The 23026-nt window shown below is 49.6% G+C and overlaps 1 protein-coding gene and 1 long non-coding RNA gene across 7 annotated transcripts in view; one reads left to right on the forward strand and one right to left on the reverse strand.

The window, feature by feature from the left end:
* The window catches only part of LOC118968471 (uncharacterized), a 168402-nt gene that overhangs the window by 52304 nt on the left and 93072 nt on the right, over positions 1-23026 (forward strand). The window lies entirely within an intron of this gene.
* Positions 1-23026, reverse strand: part of GALNTL6 (polypeptide N-acetylgalactosaminyltransferase like 6) — a 930232-nt gene that overhangs the window by 4718 nt on the left and 902488 nt on the right. For 3 of the 4 annotated variants that reach the window (XM_073232816.1, XM_036998902.2, XM_073232817.1), the window contains 2 exons: positions 17792-17908; positions 11028-11177 (listed from right to left, as the gene is read on the reverse strand). In XM_073232816.1, coding sequence (XP_073088917.1) covers positions 11028-11177; positions 17792-17908 — 267 coding nt within the window. Of the gene's footprint in view, positions 1-1427; positions 3836-11027; positions 11178-17791; positions 17909-23026 lie in introns of those variants that run through there. The other variant, XM_073232815.1, reaches the window with a different exon arrangement.

Genomic DNA, 23026 nt, shown 5'->3' on the forward strand with positions numbered 1-23026 from the left:
CTTCACAAGGCCGGTGCTTCCACCTCCCACGCCTCCTCCTCTGTTCTCGGTCGGGGAGCCTCCCCCTCTCCGAAAGCCAGAGCACCTGGCATGAGGCCAGCTGCAGAGGACCAAACCGCATTTTCTGAAATCCCAGAAAATTCGCCTCCACCTGTTGTCCGAGTCGATGGCCCAGAGCCTTGCGTTTTGAGCGAACGGATTCATGGAACAAAGGGGACCCGTGGCTCTAGAACGAGCTCCTCTGTGGCTGGGGTCAGAGCCTGGGCCTGTGTGTCTGGGCCCCTTGCCGGGAGCGCGTTATTCAGGCCGCTGAGTTCCGCGGTGTTTATCAGGAGCCTCTTACCTCGCGGTCTGTTAGGAGACAGCGGAGAAGATAACCTGAGATGCGTCCCTTGACTCAAGAAGTGGAGGTAAACAAGAAATGCTCAGTGTAAAAAAGTGTCAGCGAGACCGCAGTTGAGGGGGAATAAGATGAATCCGTGCTTCAGAGAAGGATGTCAAAAGAGATGTGAAATGACATGTATATTCATCATTCCATTTATTCAATACAAATCTACTTGGCACCCTCTGTTCGCCAGGAAGTGATTCAGCTGGTTAGGATCGGTCAGAGAACCTACTAAGGCGACCATCCCTGTCGTCGGGGGCCTGCCTGCTGGAGGGAGGGCTGGGGTGCGGCGGGGCTCAGACTGTGAACAGTGAGGGGAGTAGGTTGAATTTATAGCCAGTGTGCACGTTTAAACAGGGATGAGAGAAAACAAGCCTCATGGAGAAGGTGACTTTTGGGTGGTCTGGGGGCAGGTAAGGGAATCAGCCACGCAGGTATCTGGGGCGGAGGGTTCCAGACAGCCGGAACAGCCGGTGCAAGGGCCCCGAGCAGGAAGGTGCGTGGGCTAGAGGCGCGGTGAGGGTCCCAGCGTGGGGGACAGTGGAGGACATGTCAGCGCTACGGAGAGCTGGGTCGAGCGCTGGGCCCGGCAAGTCCCAGTATGGCTGAAGCGCCGGGAGCAAGGTGGGGAATTCCCGACGGGGTAGCGGGGGAGGCATCGTGGGGAGGCTCAGGGACAGGCCAGGGCCTGGCTTTTCAGGCAAGGGTTTGGGGTGTTCACTGGAGGGTTTAAGACGGAGAAACCACAGGTCATGTGGTTCCGGTGGCTCGTGGGAGTGGCAGAAGGGGAGGCTTTGGGCCGCAGCCAGGAGGGCAGTCGGAGGCCGCAGGAGGCACCCAGATTAGGTGAGGCCAAAGGAAGGGAACCGGTTGAGCTGGGCGACCCGAGACGTGGCCCGAGGGGTGATGATGAGCGGGCGCGGGGGTTAATGACAGGGCAGGAGTGGGCGGCTGGAAAGGCAGGAACAGGAACGGAGGGGGTGGGGTGAGTAGATTTCTATGTCAGGTGGGTGGGGGACACTTGGGGACCGGGCAGGTGAGCAGCACCTGGATGCAGGTGGGGCCCCGGGACAGCTCCCCTGTGTGACGCGGGGGGACGGCCTCTCCCTCCGGCTGCCTGTCCTTCGCTGGTTGACATGCCCTGAAATGCTGTGGCGGCAGGGCCTCCGCCCTGCACGGTGCCCCAGCGTCTGCTGTGGGTGTGAGGCAGTGGCGGCCGGACTGTGACCCGGCCTCCGTGTGACCCGGCCTCCGCCCTGACAGCGTCCTCCGCCGGCCGCGGGGTCTGTGCTGCTGGAGGTCTTCCCTCCGCACGCTGAGTGGAGGCGAGCAGGCTGGGATAAGGGACGTCCAGACCTGCCTCCCCACCCCTTAGGGTTGTGGAGCAGAACAAGGGCGATATATGAATGAGTTCTGGAAAAAGGCAAATTTGGTAGGATTTTTCCTGCCTATTTTTGCTGCTGTCATCCGGAAAAATGCAAATAAGACCTTGATGGGCATTAACAGGAACAAGGTAGTCGTGTTAGCCATCCTTCCCCATTTTTTCTCTGACTGGCAGAATTCCCTGCAGGAGAAGAGAATGGGTCTTCTTGCCTCAGTGGCTATCTTGGCCAATCAGAAGTGACGCTTCCTATCGCCGCTGCAGAGTGCCTTGGTGCACGGGGACAGTGGCATCTACAGCAGACCTCCAACCCCCTGACCCCTCTCGCCAGTGTTTCTGGGCTGTAGGCAAGGGCTGGGCATGGGTGTATCCTCAGTTTTCAGGGCAGCTGGAATCATGAAGTAACCTGTTCTGCTTTGTTAGAGACCTGCTCTTCAAACCACTCAAAGACTTACCGGGCCCTTAGCCAGATTCTCCACATGGCCTATGAGTCCTTCCCCTGGCCAGATGTCCGGCCTTATGGCCCATCATTTTCCTAAACACTGATGCATTTCACCTGGCTTTCCTCTATCCTTCCAAGAAAACCAAGACCTTGCCTACCTCAGGGCCTTTGCACAAGCTGGTCCCTGTATCTGGGATGTTTTTCTCAATTGTGTTCTTCACTTATCTAATTCCTACTCATCTTTTAGGTCTCCATTCAGAAATTCATTTGTCAGAGAAGCCTGGTCTACATCTCTGACCTGGGTAGAGCCCAGTATTCTGTCTTCTCATTTTCCTGTACACTTAATCTATTTAATTATTTTTATCTGCTTCCCCACTAGACTGAAATTTGAAGAGATAGGGAATGTGGACAAGCAGGAAGCTAGTTTGTTTACTTATTCCTTCAACAAATACTGAGCAAGCACCTACTATATGCCAGTGTTTTCAGAACAGAAAACACTGGTATGTAGTAAAAGGAAAAATTCTTGCTCTCATGGGATTTGCATTCTAATATTTAGCTATAGCTGAACAGCTAACACAGTACAGAAACACCACTAACTAGCCCATCTTTCCCTGTATGTAAATCTCCTAGAGAGCTAAAATCACACCAGGAGATAGTTTGTTAAGCACATGGAATAGCAACAGTGAACAATAATTGAACTCTAGTTAAGTCCTAGTGCATTTAACTTTTATTTAATCATTATAACAATCTAAGTTGGATACAATTAATATCTCTCACTTTATAACAGAGCACATAGTACGGAAGTTCACCGAAATCCCAGCTCTAGGACCCTCAGCACAGCCAGAACGCACATCTCAGGTCCCTCAGGACCCAGGGCCTAAGCTCTTGACCTTACAACCCACAGGGGTTGTGTTCACCCCTCTTGGCTGAGCCAACTAGCATCCGGCTCTAACTCCACCTGCTCAGGAGGGAGGCGTTGTCCTCAATAGCAAAAAGAGACCTAAATGTATAGTTCCTATTCCCAAGATCTTTTCTGTCAGTCAGCCTGGATTTGGGCAGGCATTCCATTCCGGGAGCCTTTCTTCTTAGGTCAGAGCCTGAGATGGTCTGTGAGAAAGCCTTTCTCCTTCTGAGTGACCAGAGAACAGCTGTTTCATGTTCTAAGTGAAATGGTAAGCAGTGAGAATATTGCTCACTTCCCCAGGGATAGCAAAGGTCCCGACCAAGAAGTGCCTTCAGCTGGTTAGATATACAGATAAAAACAGCGGGAGAGAAACACTGTTTATTGGAAAGGTGGCTTTATCACTTAGCCAAACATATCCCCTCCTGTAAGCTACCCTCACTCTTCCTTGACAAGCTAGTTATCAGTTTGAAGATCGTAACTTCTTAGGGTACAATGATGTAAGCCTCCTATTACAAACAGGGATATGCTGTAGACATCGTGCGTATAGTTCCCAGCAAGATGTTTGTAAAGTCCATCTTTGTTTTGTTATGGGCAACTTGGAGAAATGAGGGCTGGAAGACACAACTGCGAGGTGACTTTGTATGTGGTTGAGTAACTTGGTCCAGACGATCACTAATGGGTCGGCGTCACTTCTACTGCATGACAGGGGGCTCCGTCTTGACTCTGAGCATGGGGATCAATAACTTAGATGAGGCTGTGAATGTGTGCTGATCCCATTCAGGCGTGGAAAAAAACGAGTTCAGTTGCTAATAAGTTGGATCAAAGAGTCACAATCCTGGATGGGGTACGTCTGGTGAGTTAGAATTAAGAGAAACAAGTGGATAGCTGCACTACAGAGATGAACTACGGAGGCCTAAGACCGCAGAGCTGTGTCTGTGTAGCAAAACAAGAGGAAAAGACTGGGGGGAGGGGGGGTTTATACTGCTAATGTACCAAGTATGTGAGGTCAAGGTGATCAATCAACTCAGGCTAAAGGAACAGATATATATTGCTCATAACAAAAGGGTGATGGAAACCCAGTCTACTTTCTTTGGTTAAAACACGCCTACATTGAGTGTTGTGTCCTGGGCCCCAGACCGTTTTCTGGGACTCTCTGGAATACAAGAGTGAGCGTCTAGGAGACAGATGTAGGTCCAAATTAAGTCACATAAAAATCAGTGGCAGGAAATCAGGCCATTTAATTGGAAATAAATAGTAAAGGTCAAACAAGCATTGTTCAAATATTTGGGATCTGCCTTGAGCAAAGTGGGTTTGTTTCGACCTTCATGGTACCAAAGGCCAGGGAAGAACTTTCTAATCCCTGGGGCTGTCCAGGAATGAATAGGCTGATCGGGGACAGGGTCACTGCCCAAGGATGACCACAGGTCCAGGGTTTTATAGTGGGGCTTTGTGTATCAGGACCAAAGTTGACTTACTTATCTTTTAATTAAACTCTTTGAATGTACTTTCCTCATTTTTGGTCCTAAAATAATATGTAGCCAGAATGATTTAAAAATAACAACATTGTGGCCATGCATCTGGCATCTCTGTGGACCAGCAGGATTTTACAAGCTGAGGGGCCAAAGTCCTGGCATATATCACGAGTTACATAAAACAGTCGAATGGAGGCGCATGCCAAGATGTCCACCCACTCTTTTTAAACTAATGTGGCTGTTGCACTGTTATCAGTTTAGCCTCAAAGGAACCTTCTTATCTGTATTTCCTGTTTGATGTTATTTTTAAGCCCTTTCTTATGGAAGCTAACTCTAAGAACACCCCAGAGAGCAACTGAGAAAAGTAACTTAAATCTTTTGCTTTTGGTCTTTGGGGAGACTGTATGTGGCTCTGAGACGGAGAGGTGCTGTTTTATCCGGCCCAGGTTGGGGCTCATGAAGGAGGGGATCATATCCATGACTGAACCCAGTGGTCCTTCCCATTTAAAGAATGCTTTTGTGGTAACTGCCACATATTTGATATTAGGTAGGCCATATGGAAATAAAAGAAACATTTCCTGCCCTTGGGTCAAAAAAGCTCTAAGAGGGGACTGACTATGCATAATACAACGGCACAGGTTGGGGGAAGGGACCAGCAATACGGCCATACCAGGCAGAGGAGCTGGGCACAGGGACCAGGTAAACAGTGGAGCCAGACAAGTGACTCTCTGGCTGTGCGTTAGAACCTTCTGGGAGCTTGCAAAACACACAGCGCCCAGGCCCCACCTTTTAGAGAGCCCAGTCAGTGTATCCTGGCATCAGCAACACAGCGCCTTCCTAAACATGCATTTCCGAAGTGCACTTCGAAACATGCATCTTGGTACCTAGTCTGTATGTGTCTGAGACTTGTTCTTTCTCCTCTCGAAGATGTTCTCGGTTATTCTTGGTCCTTTCATTGCTGTATAAATTTCAGAATCTGCTTATCAGTTTCCACAAACAAACCTGCAGGGAATTTAATGGGTTTTGCATTGAATGTATCTACCCATTTGAGAATGGGTAGCTTTAACATACTGAGTTTTATTATCCTTGAACATCACAGTTCCCTCTACCATTAAAAAATAATCCCTTTTAGTGATGTTTTGTATTTTTCTGTGTAAAGATTTTACACATATGTTGTAAGATTTATTCCTAGTTATTTGATGCTTTTCATGATGATAAAATAGAGTCATTTTTAAGTTTTTCTGTTTTTGCTAGTTATATAGAAAATTGATTTTCTCATATTTACCTTGTATCCAGGATTATGGTAAATGTACTTAATAATTTTCATAGTTTAGATTTGTAATCTTTTGGATTTTCTATGTACTCAGATAGGTCATCTATAAATGACTTTTTTTTCTTCCTTTCCAATTCCTATACTTTTAATTTCTTTATTTTGCCTGGTGCCTCTGTGTAGGTTATCCTGTACAATGTTAAATAGAAGTGATGGTACCAGAAATGGTGTTTTATTCTGTCTTTGGAGGAAAGCTTTAACATTTCACCACAGAGTGGTTGTTGTGGTGTTGGACGTACCTCTTGCTGGGTGAAGTGAGGTTATTTCCGTTAGGCCACTGTCTGTCTGGTGTGACTGTCTAGTCAGCTGGTGAACACCTGAGGGTCAGGTAGACCCATGTATACAGGATCCGTTGATTTATGATAAAGGTGTCATTTTTATGCAGTGGGAAAAACAGTGGTCTTTTTAATAAGTGGTGATTGATATTTGGATATAAATATGAAAAAAGATCAACTGCCATCTTAGTATATATACATAAACATATTTCAGGGACTTATGCACCATAATGTAGAAGATAAAACAACAAATCTTCCAAAGACTTAGAGGACTATGTTCATGACTACAATGTGGGCAAACATTTCCTAAATAGGACACCAAAACACTGGTCATAAAGGACAGCTGTTCAACAGGATAGTCCACGAGAAAGAAAAGGCAAGACACTGATTGGAATAAGATACTTGAAATATGTGCATGTAACAAAGCCCTTGGACCCAGATCACTAAGAGACGCCTAAAACCCTGTAGGAAAAAGTCAGACAACCCATGTTAAACAGTGGTCAAAAGACCAGCAGGTCCTTCAGGAGGACGCCACCCATGATGGCTAACAACGGCGGCGCATCACTACAGCCACCGGACGCAGAAAGGAAAAGGAAGACCGACGGGGCCAGTGCCGGCGAGGATACTGGGCTCCCGGGTCTCAGGCGGTGTGTACCCAGCCTGACGCTCGGCGGCCTCGCCCCCAGCAGTTGGCCTGGGCTCAGGACCCCTTCTGCCTGCAGCAGCAGAAGCCAGAGGTGGCATAGGATAAACTACTGTCCCCTCAGGAGTAACCCTAACCCTGGGTCAGCTGCAGGGGTATAAATACCCCAGCTTCCTTGCTCCCGGATGCATGTTCCGAACCATGTCTGGAGATCGTCCCGAGGACTGAGCTCTGGTGCACAGTGGCGTTTGCTTGGTAATGCACCTTACTGAGGCTCACCCCTTCTCCATTTCACATCCCCACTTCCTGCCAAGATTTTTGGGGCTGTCTCCCAAATAAACCAACGCACCTCAATTCTCACATCAGGGTATACGTCTGGACAGAGCCAGACTAAGGCATCTATCACACTCCAACAAAATGTTTACCTAAAAAAAAGGCATTCCAAACATGGAAGATAGCTCCTACTTGGGGAGCGGGGCAACAGTAGCTAATATTGCTCAGGGTGGATTGCTGTACGTACCCAAGATATGCCTCACCACTGTTCTCAGTGTAAAAATGCATTCGTCCCTCACATGGATGTACATCTGAGCACATGGTCAGAAAATGTGCCGGGAATTCTACATGCTTTGCCTCGCTTAGTTGTTATCGTTATTACGTTAATAAGGAAGGTGGTAATCACAGGTGCAAGTAACTTGTTCAAGACCCTATTACAGCTCCAGGGCGAATAACGATGTGCTAGTCCTGGCAGGCAGTCACTCTGCTGACCGCCTGCTGGGTCAGGATGGGACCTGGGAGAAGGCCCTTCATCCTCTCCTCGGCGGGAAACCCCGTACAGCTATAACGCAGAGGGGAATGATGAGCGGGTTTCGTAGAAGCTGCCCGTGGCAGGACGGGTTAGAGGGGGAGGACAGGAGGGGGCCACCCTTTAGGAGCATTTGCAGGAATCCAGGCATGGATGGAAGGCTCTAAGCGGGGTGGGGGCTACGGACATGACAGAGAGGAGATGGACTTTGGGGGACTGGCTGGGAGAGGGGTGACGGGTCTCAGTGACCAGTCGTGGGGGTTGAACAAGAGGGAGGGACAGTTTCTTGTTTTGGATGTTGGTTGATGATTTAAATAGCATTTTTACTGAGGTTGTTTCAGTAATTCATTGTTCTTGAAGCAGGACAGGGGTCCCCCTGGTGGTAAAAGGAAACCATGAACGGGCCCCCTTATCCTGGGTACCTGCTGTTGCGGGACCCGGTTGTGCAGCGGAACCTGCTTACAGGATCATGGACTGAAGAGTCTCCGCCTGTTTGGTGGGGCAAAGACCTGCATCTAAAAACAACTGAGAGCTGGCGGGCGGGAGGCAGCGGGAACTGGGCAAAGGGGCTCAGGAGGTGCAAACGTCCAGTTACGAGATGGGTGAGTCGCTGGGTGCGGCAGGTGCAAAGAGTGCAGCGTATACTTGGGAGCTATGAGAGGGGACATGGTAAAAGCTCTCTTCACAGAAAAATTCTATACATATAAAATCATTACATTGCATGCCTTAGATGTGTACCATGTTACATGCCAATTATATCTCAGTAAAGCTGGAAAAAAAAAGAAAAAGGAAAATCCTCCTGAGAGCTAACGGCAGTGGATGGGGTCAGGCAGTGGGGCCTGATGACAACCTTCGCCCCTCTGGCACTGAGTCCACGGCGGCTCTGGCCACGCTTCCCCGGCAGGAAGTCTCCGTGCAGCTGCAGAAGGGGTCGGCTGCCCCGAAGGGCGCTGGATCCCCCGGGCAGCGGGCAGCTCTCCCGGGGAGCGTGGACCTGATTCCCTAACAGCACGGCGGAGGAAAGAGCAGAGACCTTGAAGCCAGGTGCACTGCGTTTGGCATGTCGGCTCCGCCGCCAACGTGTCACTTTCTTCCTCTGTGCATCGTACTTAACAGTGTCTGGTTGGTTGTGCGGTGGAGGAAATGTGTGCAGAGCCCCAGCTCGGCGCCCCTGTAACAGCTGGCCGTGACGAGGATGATCACGGCCGGAATGTGGAAGATGCCTGGAGGGCCTCGGGCCCCTAGTGCATCTCGGGGATCCTGCTGATTCGTGAGTGTGCAAGTGGGCAGGGCGCCAAAGCGCCTCAAACGGTGGCCAAGCCTTCGGGAAGCCCCAGACCCGAGTAGCGCATGTGAACAGACAGGCAGCATCCCGGGGAGGCTCCTCCCGGTCCGTCTAGCTTTGTGCCTTGGGGAAAGCCCTCGAAATAAACAAGAGGAACTTGCTGAAATAGGTACAGGCCTGTTTTGAACAGGCGGAGTCATCGGCAACGATGAGATATTCCAGAAGCTTCCCATTCTGAGCCTTCGGCCTGTCCCTGGTCATATATAAGTACCTTGCTGCCGTAAATCCCCAGGAAGCGTGACACTTAGCTGCGTAAAGCAAGGCCAGCAGCTACGAAGGAGCGGAGAGAAGAGCCCCGCAGGGTCCTAGCGCGCCCTGTGCAGCCCCTAGGAGCCCGGAAGGTTTAGGGGTCAAAGCTTGTAAGCGCCCCCTTGAACGCACCGCTGCTGTGTTCACTCCCTGGAGCACTGCGTGCGTGTGCGCGTGTGTTAGTCAGCCTTATCCATCGTAAGCTTCTGTAAGTTCCCTAATGGAAGCCACTGTATTTTCTTGGCTTAATTGCACATTATTGAGTGTTCCATCCCTCACGCCATAATGTACAGTAATGAGAAATGGTCCATTCGTTAGGGACCGCCAGCATTCCAGGCAAATGGCAAATCAGGTATTTATTGATGGGCCCAGAAAGTAATTTCTCAAAGGTCAGAATATAACCCTAAAAACAAAACAAAACACAAAGCTTCCTTTTTGCACAGCACAGACTGCAGCATATTAAACAGCAGAAGGGCTGACAAGATGAATCGTATTGATGTATTTCACAGGGAAAACAACCAGTCTTCCCTGATGCAGTGATTTCCCCCCTTCCTCCCATATTATTCTGATGCCACCCTCTTACTAGCTCATTCGATTTTAAATTGTTTTGTGGGTCTAACAGCTGAGGTTCGTACTTTCTCTGGACATACAGCCACAGTCTGCCGGATGTTGCGAGGGGGCAGGGAGGTATGCAGAACAGACTTGGACAAGTGCATCTGCCCTTGGTGCAGTTTGGGGAGGCCACCTCTACGAGTGGGGGCAGGTAGCAGAACCAGCGGTCCCCCCATATCGATTCTGGGGATCCTTTCCCAAATCTGCAGGTCCTTCCCCTTAGCTTTCTGTAACTTCAGGGAATATTTACTTTAGTTAAACCACAAACAGCCAAAGCTCACGACGGAGGTGGTGGGGTGAGGCTGTTAAGCCAGAGTGCAAATAGGCGGAGGGCATCTTCCGCCTGGCTGCGAAGGCGCCCAGCAGTTCCCTGCCCTTGAGGGCAGGAGAGGGTTTATGCAGCTCTTGCTGGTGGGCAGCTGAGTCCTGCCTCACAAGCCAAAGGAGTTGGCAAAAAAAATTGTGTAGAATCCTAAGAAGTTATCAAAAGGCAACTTAATGGAAGTATCTTAAAGTAAAAATTTAATTGCTCTTTATTGCATCCACTTGATGAAATGTGATTTTATATTTGTTTTCAAACTATTGTTTTCTATCATTAAATGTTAACTTCATAAATCTTAAACTTTTAAATTCCCCAAATCAGTTCTTTTGCCAAACTTGGGCAGCATTTTGGCTAAATTACACGTGGGTCTGTCTCTGTATAAGGGCTGCACCAATCACATCTCCATGAATGGGTATTGGTATAAATGTAATTGTCTTCATCCAGACAGCTCGTGAGCAAGAACATGAGATACACAATACAGAACAGGTGTTCATCTGTGTGTGAGTGTGTGTGTGTGTGTGTGTGTAGAGGTTCTGTGCGCATCAGCCTTACGGGCCCAGGGTCTCTCCTTCGGGAGGTGTCTGGGTTACACTAGCCCCTCTGGTGCCTGTGCTCTGGCTGAAAACGTTTCCAGTCCTAACTGATGGTGGAGGGCACATGCCGGGCAGCAGGCTCACGTCACGCAAGCCCAAGGCAAATGCCCCTTCCTGCACACTCTGCCTTCCCCTGGCCTTTGCTGCTGGTCTAAATGTGGGATCCAAATGCCCAGCAACCGTTGAAACCCAAATGGCATGTTTCCACAAAAACTCGGATTCGGACACGTCCAGCCGGCAGATGGAGGGTGCCAGGGGGAGGCGGGCCTTACCTGGCGGTACCCCCAGAGCTGGTTCCCCTTCATGCCGTGGCAGTCGTAGAGAGTGACCGGGCTGCTGTGCGAGATGGCGTCGAAGCAGAATTTCCGGGAGTGCAGGGGCTCGCCAGGCCGGATGTCGTCTCTCCAGCCCAGGGTGAAGAGCTAGAAGGCAGCAACAGCAGAGAGGCCACAGTGAGTTTGGCTTGGGGGGGCGCAGAGCAGGGGAGGCGCCATTCGCAGGAGAAGAACCGTGTCTCCGCAGGACACGGCTGAAAAAGGCACGTCTCGTGAAGCCCTGGAACGGCAATAGCAGCCGGCTGCCAGGAATGAGTGAGGACTTCCCCATGACAGGGGGGTGGCCTGGGGTCGGGGGAGAGGGAGGGAGAGAGACCGAGAGACCGAGAGAGAGAAAGAGGGAGAAGAGACTCTTTAATGGAGCTCTCCACCTTCTTTACTTAGACAGGTTAGTGGATCAAATGTGATGTAGTTATTCTAAGTGAGCAAATTCACTGAAAAAAGACCAGGGGTACAGTTGAGCAGGACTGATGCTGGCAGCTTGAAAAATGTGATTCACAATGAAACCTAAGTTGATGAGGTGAGGAACAGGTGACAGCGTTCCTGGACACTGGCAGGAGTAATTCTCAGGGCAGCTGGAATGTCCTGGCTGTGACTCACGGTAAGGGACACAGCACACACACGGGCCCCCTCCCTGAACCGGGACGGGGGCTCCTGCAGGGCTTTTACCCTTCCTGCATTGACGTGACTGCTATTCCGGCCAGTCTTTCCCTTTCCAGTCTATTCTGTCCTATCCATCCCATTCTACTACTTAGAAAATGCTGCTTATGATGCATTTATGTTTATAAATAAAGGATGCTTATGTTGATTTTACAAAGTATTAAATTTAAAATAGCACTTCTGTAAGGGAAGGGTATTTTCTTGAGTTTGAGCTGGACAACCCTTTGAGAGGGTTCAGTAGGAAATCTGCAATGAAGTGGGAAATAGCCTAGATGAGGCCTACAGTTTCCTTGAGTTCTAACATGTCAGTGAGGCTGTGTAAGTCTTACCCTGGGGTTCCGTGGAGGAGCCCCCCGCTGACAGAAGAGCAGGCACACGGCTGAGCCGTGTAGAGAGCGCACACTGGGCCCTGACCAGCCCTCAGAACTTTTCAGTTTTTAGGTCCTACCTGGGCAAGAAAATTTAGACAATCTGGCAAAATTCAGGGAGGACTAACAAAAATTACTAAGTGGTGGGAAAGTGTAGAAAACCTGAAAAAACTGGGTTAAGTGATCTGAAGAAAATCAGAAAGAAATTATCTAAATCTAACAGTCAAGTCTGTTGTGACTATATTTGCTTCCTCAGAAGGCAGAACAAAAGGTGCTTTTAATAGAGGGGCACGGGTTTTATTTAGGTTAGGCATCTGACACAGATTCATGATGAGGAATTGTCTGGTCTCTTTTCCTAGTTTTTTATACATATGTGATTGTGGACTGAGACATTTTTAGAGTCATGCAAATCCAACACAGGGGAATGACTTCTCAGGGAAAGTACCTGCTTGGCTCTTTCGGGTCTGCGGCGCGGCTTTCAAATCAGAGCTCACGGCTCTCTTGGCCCCTGAGATTCTGTGCTGCTCCGTCACCATGTGACCCGTCCTGTGGTCGCCCCCCTCCAGTCACCTCTCCGGCATAGGCACTGTGCTGGGCTCCCTCTGGGACGCTGCCCTGGCTCCTGTGCGTGGTGTCCTGCCCGCTCAGTCGCAGGTCAGCTCTTGCCAGGGTGTAGATAACTCATCTCGTGTGTTACATCCAACTCTGAGCGGGATTTCCCAACGGTGAGTCCCAGGGACGTCTCGCATGCAGCCCATCCTGCATTCAGTTGATCTCCTGCCTTCTAAGCTTGCTCCTACGCCGGCATTGCGTCTTAGGTGGTGTGGTGGCCATACCATTCAGCTCGTCAACCAGGGAGTCTTCAACCCCTTGTCTCTGCCCCCTTTTTGGTAATCAGCTACCCTGCCTAGATCTGCCTAGATTTTGGCCTTCCGACTATCGCTGGGAGCAGCCCCTCCCTCCCTATCTCCACCACCTTTGCTCTCAACATTACTTGGCCACTAAAATGATCTCCTAATAGGCTTCTTTCCCACCTTCCCCTCTGGGCTCCTTCAAAATGCCAGTTTGACCATGTTACCTCTCACCTTGAAACCACAATATTTTCACATAACCCTGAGAAAATAAAGTTCAAACTTTCCACAATCTGGTCCTTGTCATTTTCCCCAGCTGCACCCTTTTCCTTTAGTTTATGTTCTAGCAACCACAAAACATTTGTAAGTCGCTGAGAGAGTAAATCTCAGAAGGTCCCATCACAGGAGAAAAAGCTCTGTAACTATAAATGGAAATAAACATTAACTAGACTTACTGTGATCATCTCACAATATATACCAACAGCCAATCACATTGTCCACCTGAAACTAGTGTAATGTTGCCTGTCAAGGATACCTCGATTAAAAAAAGATTTATAGTTTGTAGTGCCAGCGAGGTTTTATGTTCCTTCTGAGACCTTGTCCGTGAGTCTCTGGTTGGATGGCCGCGCTCCCAGCCACCCCTTCATGGCCCGGTCCGGGTCCACTCACCCAAGAAGCCTTCCTCTTAGGACCCCTTCCTCTTTCCTGTCCCTCCCCTTATTTCAACAGGTCTCTGTGTTATCCTTTTTCTGTCCCTTACTGGGTGCTGAGATCTTTAGTAGCAAGAATTATCTTTTTTATCTTTGTGCTTCCAGCACCCAGCACAATTCATGACATATTAATAAATGTCTATAAAAAATTCTATTGAATTAATGAAAATGTACTCACTCTATTAGCGGACAGTGCTTTGGGATAACTGTCAAGATGGGCCAATTGACTTGTGAGCACCGCGAATGGATCGGTGCTGTTTGTGTCCACGTACAACGATGTCAACAATCATTACTACTCTTTGAACTTGAAGCTCCAGTGGTTCTGGGCTTGGTTGCCCATTCCTGGGAGAGAAATTTCCTGACCAAAAAAACCTGTCATATGCATTGATTAAATCTTTATTTTCCTTAATCATCACATTTCCTTGGTATCACAAGCAGTCTCACCAATGTAGGAGCCAGTGGCGTCATTTGGTTTATTTGCTTCCCGACGTCTCTCCTGCTTTCGGCTTTTACCTGCCTAGGAGGCCGGAGCCGAACGGACCTCAGCTTCGAGCTGGCGCAGTGCCTCCTGGCACAGCTGGGCGCAGCCGGCCTGCGGAAGCCACGTGCTCGCCACTCCCCTCCCCCGGTGTCCAGGCCTGCCCACCCTCCCGCCGCCCGGGCAGGGACGCGCAGTGGGCACGCGGCTATCTCCCTACTTTGCACCCCAGGGACGTCCGGAGTCTGTCCCCCCGTGCGGCCGGGCCCCAGACAGGAGGGTCAGATCTCAGGCAGGTCTGGATAATCGCTCCTCGGCTTTTGGTTTTTCTTTTCCAATCTCAAATACTGCAGTTTTAGAGTAAATTGGTGAAAAATTTACCATTTTCTTCTTTTAAGTGATGTTTGAAATACAGATTTGCGGCGATGCGTGCCTCCTCGTTCTGGGCTTTACCGCCACGTGCCCGGGCCTGTGCCGGCGGCTGGAATAAGCTCGTGGGACGTGGGGCAGCAAGTGACTTACTGCCTTTGTCTTGCTCCCGACGTGAAGGGCCCCAGGGGGTTCCGCTCCCTGCGGGTCGTCACATCTCACTCCGCTGTCAGGCGGTTGGGTGGCAGCCCGAGGTCCCGCCTGCTCCGCCCTGAGGCCCGTACCCGGGGCACGCCCGTCCTGCAAGGGGGTCCCTACAGAATCTGCCGCCTACTGCGGGCACTGACTCGGTGCCATCTGTCTGCACGTCTCCTCTCCACGTCTTAGGAAGGGGGCACCTGCCAGCTGCCCGTGCTCGGCGGGGCCTCCTCCCAGCCTGAGACACCGGCCTGCTTGCTGCCTGGCCAGCCTGGCCGGCCGACGGCGCTGCCCCTGCCTCCCCCCTCCCCCCTGTACTCATAACCGCAGGCGGGGATGTTCTTTCCAGACCTTACAGCCTCATTCAGGTCTGTTTGTCATTCTTGGTCCCTAGAGGGAACGGAGAGCCAGCATAGGACGGAAGCTGCAGGGCCATCAAGCCGCTAGACGGCCCTGGGGAATGAACCACCCGCTCGCTTCCTTCACGGGAGCCAACTTGCTCATCCCTGGCCTCTGCGGCGGCGACGTTCTCTTAGCGCTGCAATGCACTCGCCTTTGTTTCCCATGGAACTGTTTTGTTTATTCATTTGTTTCATTTTGGCCATTTTTAATGAAAAAGACCATTTAAGCTCTAGTAGGTGCCCCTTTTGTGTTCTTTGAATGCTTTTGCATCAAAAAATACCTGCAGTTTTCCTGACATACTTCTTGGCTCGTTCAGGAATTTTAATCTTAAACGTAGAAGAATGCATCCTCATTCTTATGAGTCACTGAATAATATATTGAATAAAACTTGCAGCTAATTACTGGAAGACAGAGCAGCTTGTAGTGTTTGACCTTCACGTCAATATATAAGTGACACAGATTTCAGATATGCTGATGGAGAGCAGAGATTTCCCCCCTCTGTCAGCCATGTTCAATTTCCCTGCAGCTGCGCCCCCAGAGCCCGGAACGCAGTGCTGTTCGCGGGTCCTGTTGAGTCTGTTACATTGTTATTCGCTTGTCTTGTGCTGCCCTCTGGTGGCCATTTCTTGAATCACATGCTATTGATGTTTGCATTTGGCCCAACGAGGGAAACCATGAACCAACCATTTTTAAAGTGTATGCCATATACTTGGTTTTATTTGTATTTATTATCAGCTGTCAAAAAAATATCTGCAGTCCGGAGGATACTTCGTTTTACGACATTTCGGAGGATAGAAATAATAAACCTGATGCAGGCATTCAGCTGTGCATATTTCCTATTAGCCAATGGGCTCCGCGTGTATCCCGGGATCTCTGCGGAGGTGGTGGAGAGGAATACACCCGACAGAGGGTCCCCTCGCGGCACGCCTCTGAAACCTGCTCCCTTGCTCCCAGGCTGAAGTCGGGCTGTTGGAGGTGACAGGCCAGCACTGTGCCTCATGTCCCCGGGAACACCTCTGAGGTGCTTGTAAGTTGGGTGCAGAGGGGGCAAGCCAGCTTTTGCTGGTATTTTATTCCCATCAGCGGATCCTCGAGCTGCAGAGGCTCCTTTGAAAGTCACGCGCTGCAGGTGTATTGGGGTGAGCGGTAAATAGTACTTGGTGCCTGGCAGCTGCCTTGGACATGAGAGAATTTCTAGTCGGTGTTACTATTAGGTGATGCGGGCAGGAACCGTGAGAAGGCAGAGGGCGAGTGGATTTCCTTTGCACCTTCTACATGTGCAAGACGCTATTACATCACAGACGTTACTCATTCTCAGAGTAACCCTGCTTGGGAGGTGGGCATCGCTGTCCTCTTTCAAGAGGGAGGAGCTGTGGCCTAGGAAGATTGGACAACTTCACAAGGTCATCCAGGTCAAGCTGGTGAACTCTAGGTTGGCCTGACTGCACATCAAGGTTGGCCCAGGTCCTTCTAGAACACCACGGGTGGGGGATGAGCGCCAGGACCGGACCCCTGGCTCGGGGCCGTGCCTGCTCAGTGACTGAGTTCATTCTGCGAGTTCCTGAATCATGCTGCCTGCACTGGGCGGGAGGGGGTTAGGGAGGTGCCGGCGCCAACACGCTGATTCTCAGCAGGCCTGAAAACCTGAAGATCCTGGACTGGGCGCAGTGGGTCTCCACTAGCTTAATACACAAGACAGGAAGTCGGGGAGGAAAGCTGTAGGAGAGCTAGTGCCTTCCTGGGACTTCCTCAGAGGGCACCCTGGTGGTTCTGGGAACAGAAGGCGCAGCCAGGGTACACTGTCCTATACTTGTGATAAATACTTCTGTGGAGGGAGGGAGGGAGAGAATCGGATTGGGGGAAGGGGTTCGAACTGTATCTGTACATTTTTTTCTTTCAAAAAATGGCAATAGCCATAGATATTTGTTAAATCTCAATAAGTACACCAAGGTGTGCTATATTTTTTATAGTTTCCTGTTTGAAAGATTTCATAATTTAAAACAATAAAAAGGGGTAGACACAATTCTACCTGCTGTCTTTTCCAGTTCACAGGGGACACTGTTGAGGAAAGACCCTTACCAGGACCAAAGCGGGTCACTTAATAAGCTGAGTTGCACTGAAATATTTTTCAATCAAAAACAACAAATTGTCTTAACGTATCCCCTGATGTCCCTGTCGGGGTGTTACTGCCTCAGAGTTACCCTGCATGCACAGGATTACAAACAGCTACAAGAGGCGTATGTGCTCTTTTCAATATACAGCCAGATGGGGAAGATAAGATTAGATAAAGGCACAAACATTTAAAATAACAGTCTTTGATTAAAGCCATGTGAAGCCATGACATTTAGTTGGCAGAGTTCCATGGCCCTCTATGGGCTTTTCACAGTTTGAGGACTGAAATGAAAGGTCACAACCAACATTTCTCCCATCCTGTTACTTAAAGCCCGTTGGTATACATTGTCTCAAGGGATTGTCACAACTGCTCCGAGAAGAGACAGGAGCAAAGAAGTTGAGTGACTCATTTCACTACAAAGCAGGTTCCTGACAGGGCCAGGCAGTGGCCCCAGGCCCCAGGCCCCACCGTCCCACCCAGAGACCTCTTCCCCTGACTACCCCACGCTGGCCTCGGACCCACATCCCGCTGCAACTCTGGGAGCCGACACACCTGCTCATGGGACCATGTCCTTTCGGAACCATCCTTGACACAGATGTCCAGCCTCAGTTCGGTTCCCGTGGCTCCGTGCTTGCTGTCCACACAGAGATTTGCTGCCACATTTCGAATCTGCGGAAGGAAGAAAGAATGAGGACAGGGCTGCTTCTGAAGGGACCCCTCGCGCCTGACAATCCCAGCATCCAGTCGTAGCTGTTTTTTCTTGATTACGTGAATATTGAGTGATGCCTTAAATTTATGTGTGGTTTATGGAGAAAAATCAGGGAAGTCCATGTAACGTGGTCTTGCCTACGTGTGAAAGAAGAGATGGTGGAGCCTTTCAGGTGGTTCTGAACTTGGAATCGGTCACCTTCTTGCTCCAGAGCCTCTTGGACCACTTGTACCTTAGCTGGGAGTCAGGCCCCGGGGAGACAGGAGATGCGGGTCGTGTGTGAGACAGGAGAGGGGATCCCTGTCCCTGGGCGCCTCGGGGTCCTGTACGGGGCACGGGGACCTGATGGTCCGGTCTGCTGAAAATTCTCCAGGTAAATGGAGAAAGAAGCGACGGAGAATTCCCCCCCGGTTGGTGTATTAGCACTGAAATAAGGCCCTGAACAGTCGGGGTGGGAAGAGGGCGGACGACCAGAAGTACCGACAGCAGGAACGGCGGCAGCGAGAGTCTGGGTGTTCGTGCCCGTCTGCCCGCCCGGAGACCCCACCGGTGCCCGGCTGGCATCAGGGCAGGAGAGCCGGGCCCTGTCGGGAGCCCGCTGCTCTGGTGGGACCGCTCGGAGCGGGTGTCCTTTCAGTCCTGGCGACGCCTCGGTCCCGTCAAGAGGACAGGATGTCCTCAGGCGGCAACGTGCTCCGGCTCCTGGGCCCAGACCGAGGCGGGGCTGCCCTTCTGGGCGGAGGCACGGAGGGGGGCGCGGGCGGGCAGGGGCAGAGGCCGGGGTGCCGTCCCCGCGGACCACGCGCGGACCCCGGCCCCTCTCGCGGGGAGTCTGGCACAGCGCGCTCATCTCCCACCCCTGCACCCTGCTCGGGGGGCCTCTGTCCCCGGGGACGGGGAGGTGACGCGGGATGCAGGGCAGCAGCTCGCGGCCGGGGTTGGTCCCCAGCGCTCTCTGGGGGTCCCCGGGGAGCAGGGACACTTGCAGCACCAGACGAATGAAGCCCGGAGCGGATCCGTACAAGCCCTTCCTCCCGCGCTTTCCCAGGGCCCCGGGCCCCACCTCTGACCCCTGAGTTAGTGGGGCCCCCCTCCAGCGCTGACTGCATCCCTCCCCCAGGCAGATGGGGCGCAGCCGATCCCCTCCCGCGCCCCCCGCCCCCCCATAAGCGTCCCGGGAGGCATTTCACCGCTGAATCTGGGGGACCAGGTCCAGCACGGCCTCCCCCGTTAGGGCCACTCTGGGGGCGCGGTTGGGTCTCCTGGGTGGGGCAGGAGCGCCCAGAAGGCCCGCAGCTCGTTCGGCTCTCGCCGCGGGGCCCCCGCTCCCCCTGCGTCCAGCCTGCCGGCGCCAGAGCCGGTGCCAGAGCCGGTGCCAGAGCCGGTGCCATTCCCGGGCCGTGTAACCCCCGGGCGCGCTCTTCCTGGAGAACAAGCCCCGGTCTGCGCCGAAGACACCCCGGGCGCTCGAGGCCAGGAGCTCTGAACCGTGTTTGGGGGGAAAAGCAGCCACTTGGAGGTTTACGGCCCCCGCGGCCACAGAGGGAGAAGTTCGCCCCCCTGTGTCGGCTGGCACGATACCGACTTGCTGGACGGGCCCTGCTCCTGGAAGAAGAGGATGTGGGAAGGAAGGGGCGCCCGCAGGCCAGGGACACCAGGGGAGGCCCGCCAAGCCCGCCGGTGGACGCCCCCCAGAGCCGGCAAGGGAGCCACGCTTTCTTCTGAATTGCTGGGAGCTGGAGGGGGCTCTGGCAGGGATGGAGACCATTTTCTGGACTCTTGAATTTTCTAAATCCTCGTGCCAGTGGCATCTGTGTTGACAATGGGATAAACTGCTTTGGAAGCCAAATTTCAAGTTTCCAAGGCATAATGGTCTACATCTGTGTAAATTCCAGCAAATAGCAGTGCCAGAGAGGAAATGCTGAGTTCAGTACACGGGGAGGCAGGCACCTGGACGCAAGGCTAACGCCAGGCCGTTGTCTGCTCCTTCCCTTCTCATTCCCACCTCTCCCGCGGTGTTCGTACCCTCTCCTCTTGCTCACAAACACAACCCCATCAAGACAGACAGGTGAATACAAGTCAAATAAAACATATTCTAATACTTGCTCATTTATTTGAATAAAGTTAAAAATTGTAGATAAAAGTTTCAAATGATTTATACTTTTTCAACGCAGGCTCTGTATCTGGCTGAAGGCAAAGTAGTTCACACATGTACATGTACCCAAATCTAGGACATGGAATGCTGAATAAATGTATGACAGAATAGATTCTTCCTGCTTTATTCCTTTGATGCCCAGCTTTAGGGCTTGACATCATTAAAACTGTGTCAAGGAATCCTGAGAGACTCTGAATAGGATTAGAAAGTTAGGTGGGGCTTGACTAGATGAGCAGGAAGCAGGAGAAAAATGGGGGAAAGGGGATCATTATGTATGACAGCATTACAGAGATAATCTCCTTTGGGAAAGGATTGGAAAAGGTTGCAAAGAGTAAAGGATTTCTTAGGTATGCAAGAGAAATCAGGCTCAGCTTGAACACTGTGGGCTTTTTTTTTCTCCCCACACAGGAGGTTTTCCATAAAAGGTACCTGAAAAGGGGACTGTAGTATAAATTTCAAGATGGCTAGTAGGTGTGGACAGGTAATTCAGGAGGTTGGTAAAGAGAGACTAGCTTCAGTTTAACACATGAGAGCATGTCTTGTTAATTCCCCTCAAGAGTCTTGGGGTCTTTGAAGCAAGCAGTAGTGAGTTCATGATTGAGCCAACAGATATTTATTAAGCACCTGCTCTGTCCCAGGCATTATGCTAGATACTGGCTATACAGTGAAAAATAAAAAGAATCAGTGGGGGTGAGGTATGAAAATGGGTGAAGGGGGTTAAAAGGTACCAACTTCCTATTATATAATAAATAAATCAGTCCTGGGAATATAATAATGTACAGCATGGTACTATAGTTAACAATGTACTCTATTGTGTCTTTGAAATTTGCTAAGAGATTTGCAGATTCAACACAATCTCTTTTAATATACCAATGGCATTTTGCAATGAACCACAGCAAATAATCCTAAAATTCATATGGAACCACAAAAGACCCTGAATAGCCAAAGCAATTCTGAGAAAGAAGAACAAAGCTGGCAGTATTAGACTCCCAGACTTCAGACTATACTACAAAGCCACAGTAATTAAAACAATAGAATTCAGGCACAAGGAGAGATCCATAGATCATTGGAACAGAATAGAGAGCCCAGTTATAAACCCACACATATATGGTCAATCAGCATATGATGAAAGAGCCATGAATATACAACGGGGAAAAGACAGCCTCTTTGATAACTGATGTTGGGAAAACTGGACAGCTACATGTAAGAGAATGAAACTGGATTACTGTCTAATGCTATACAGAAAAGTGAGCTTGAAATAGATCAAAGACCTAAATGTAAGAAATGAAACCCATAAAACTCTTAGAAGAAAACATACGCAAATATATCTTGAATACAAGCATGAGCGAATTTTCCCATGTACATCTCCTCAGGCAATGGAAACAAAACAAAAAATGAACAAGTGAGACTGCATCAAACTAAAAAGCTTCTGTACAGTGAAGGACACCATGAGCAGAACAAAAATGCAACCTACGTATGGGAGAATATATTCATAAGTGACTCATCTGATGAGAGGTTAACTTTCAAAATATATAAAGAGCTCATGTGTCTCAACATCAAAGAAAACACAAATAGCCCAATTATTAAAAGTGTGAAGGACCTGAACATTTTTCCAAAGAAGAAATACAGATGGACAACAGGAACATGAAAGGGGATCCATATCAACAATCATCAGGGAAATGCAAATTAAAAACACACTGAGATATCACCTCACACCAGTTAGATAAGACATAACAAGTATTGGTGAGGATGTGGAGAAAAGGGAACCCTCCTACACTCTTGGTGGGAATGTCAGTTAGTACAGCCACTGTGGAAAGCAGTATGGAGGTTCCTCAAAAAACTAAAAATAGGAATTTACCCAAAGAAAACAAGATTCCTGATTCAAAAAGATATATGCATCCCAAGTTTATTGCCACATGATGTACAACAGCCAAGTTATGGAAGCAACCTAAGTGTCCATCAATAGATGAATGGATAAAGAAGTGGTACATACACACAATGGAGTATTATTCAGCCATGAAGAAAAGAAATTTTGCAACAACATGGATGGAGCTAGAGGATATTAAGCTATGTGAAATAAGTCAGGTGGAGAAAGACAAATACTGAATGATTTCAGTTATTTGTGGAGTGTAGAAACAAAACAAAACATAATGAACAATATAGCAGTAGGCTCATAGACACTGAGAAGTGACTGGTGGTTACCATGGGGAGGGTTTGGGAGGGTGGATGAATGGGGGATAAAGGGGCACAAAAATTATCAATCATACTATAAGTTGGTCACAGAGATGTTAGAATAGCATGGAGAATATAGCCAATGATCCTGTAACACCTTCCTGTGTTGACAGATAGTAATGGAGTTAATGGGCATGAGGATTTAATAATATGGGTAACTGTTGAACCACTGTGCCGTGTACCTGAAACCAATAAGAGATTATATATCAATAATCCTTCAAAAATTTTTTTCATTAATTTAAGGAGCATTAGATTTGGAAGAATTTTATCACCCAGTTCAATTTTCTTATTTAAGATGTAATATTAATAATAACTGAAATGAAATTGCACAAATTAAAGAAAGAAAAGAAAGTTGCTGAAAGAATAGATTTTTAAAGTCCTCATAGTAAGAAAAATAATTATAACTGGTTGGTGATAGATGTAAAATGTAAATTGTTTCTGTGGTGATCATTCCACATTATACACTAACTGGAATCATTATGTTGTGTACCTGAAACTAATATATTAGATGTCAGTTTTACCCCAATAAGAAAATAAATATAAATTTGAATTCAATCAGAAAATAAAAAAGTTGGTCCCCACCTTTGTGTAATGGAGACATCACCGAGCCCAGGAGTGGAAGGAAGGCCCTAGACTCTGGTATTTCTGGCCGTGGAGTTTCCTAATGGCCCAAGGAGCCGGGATGCCCCCC

Source organism: Manis javanica, chromosome 3 (genome assembly GCF_040802235.1).
Source record: "Manis javanica isolate MJ-LG chromosome 3, MJ_LKY, whole genome shotgun sequence".
NCBI lineage: Eukaryota > Metazoa > Chordata > Mammalia > Pholidota > Manidae > Manis > Manis javanica.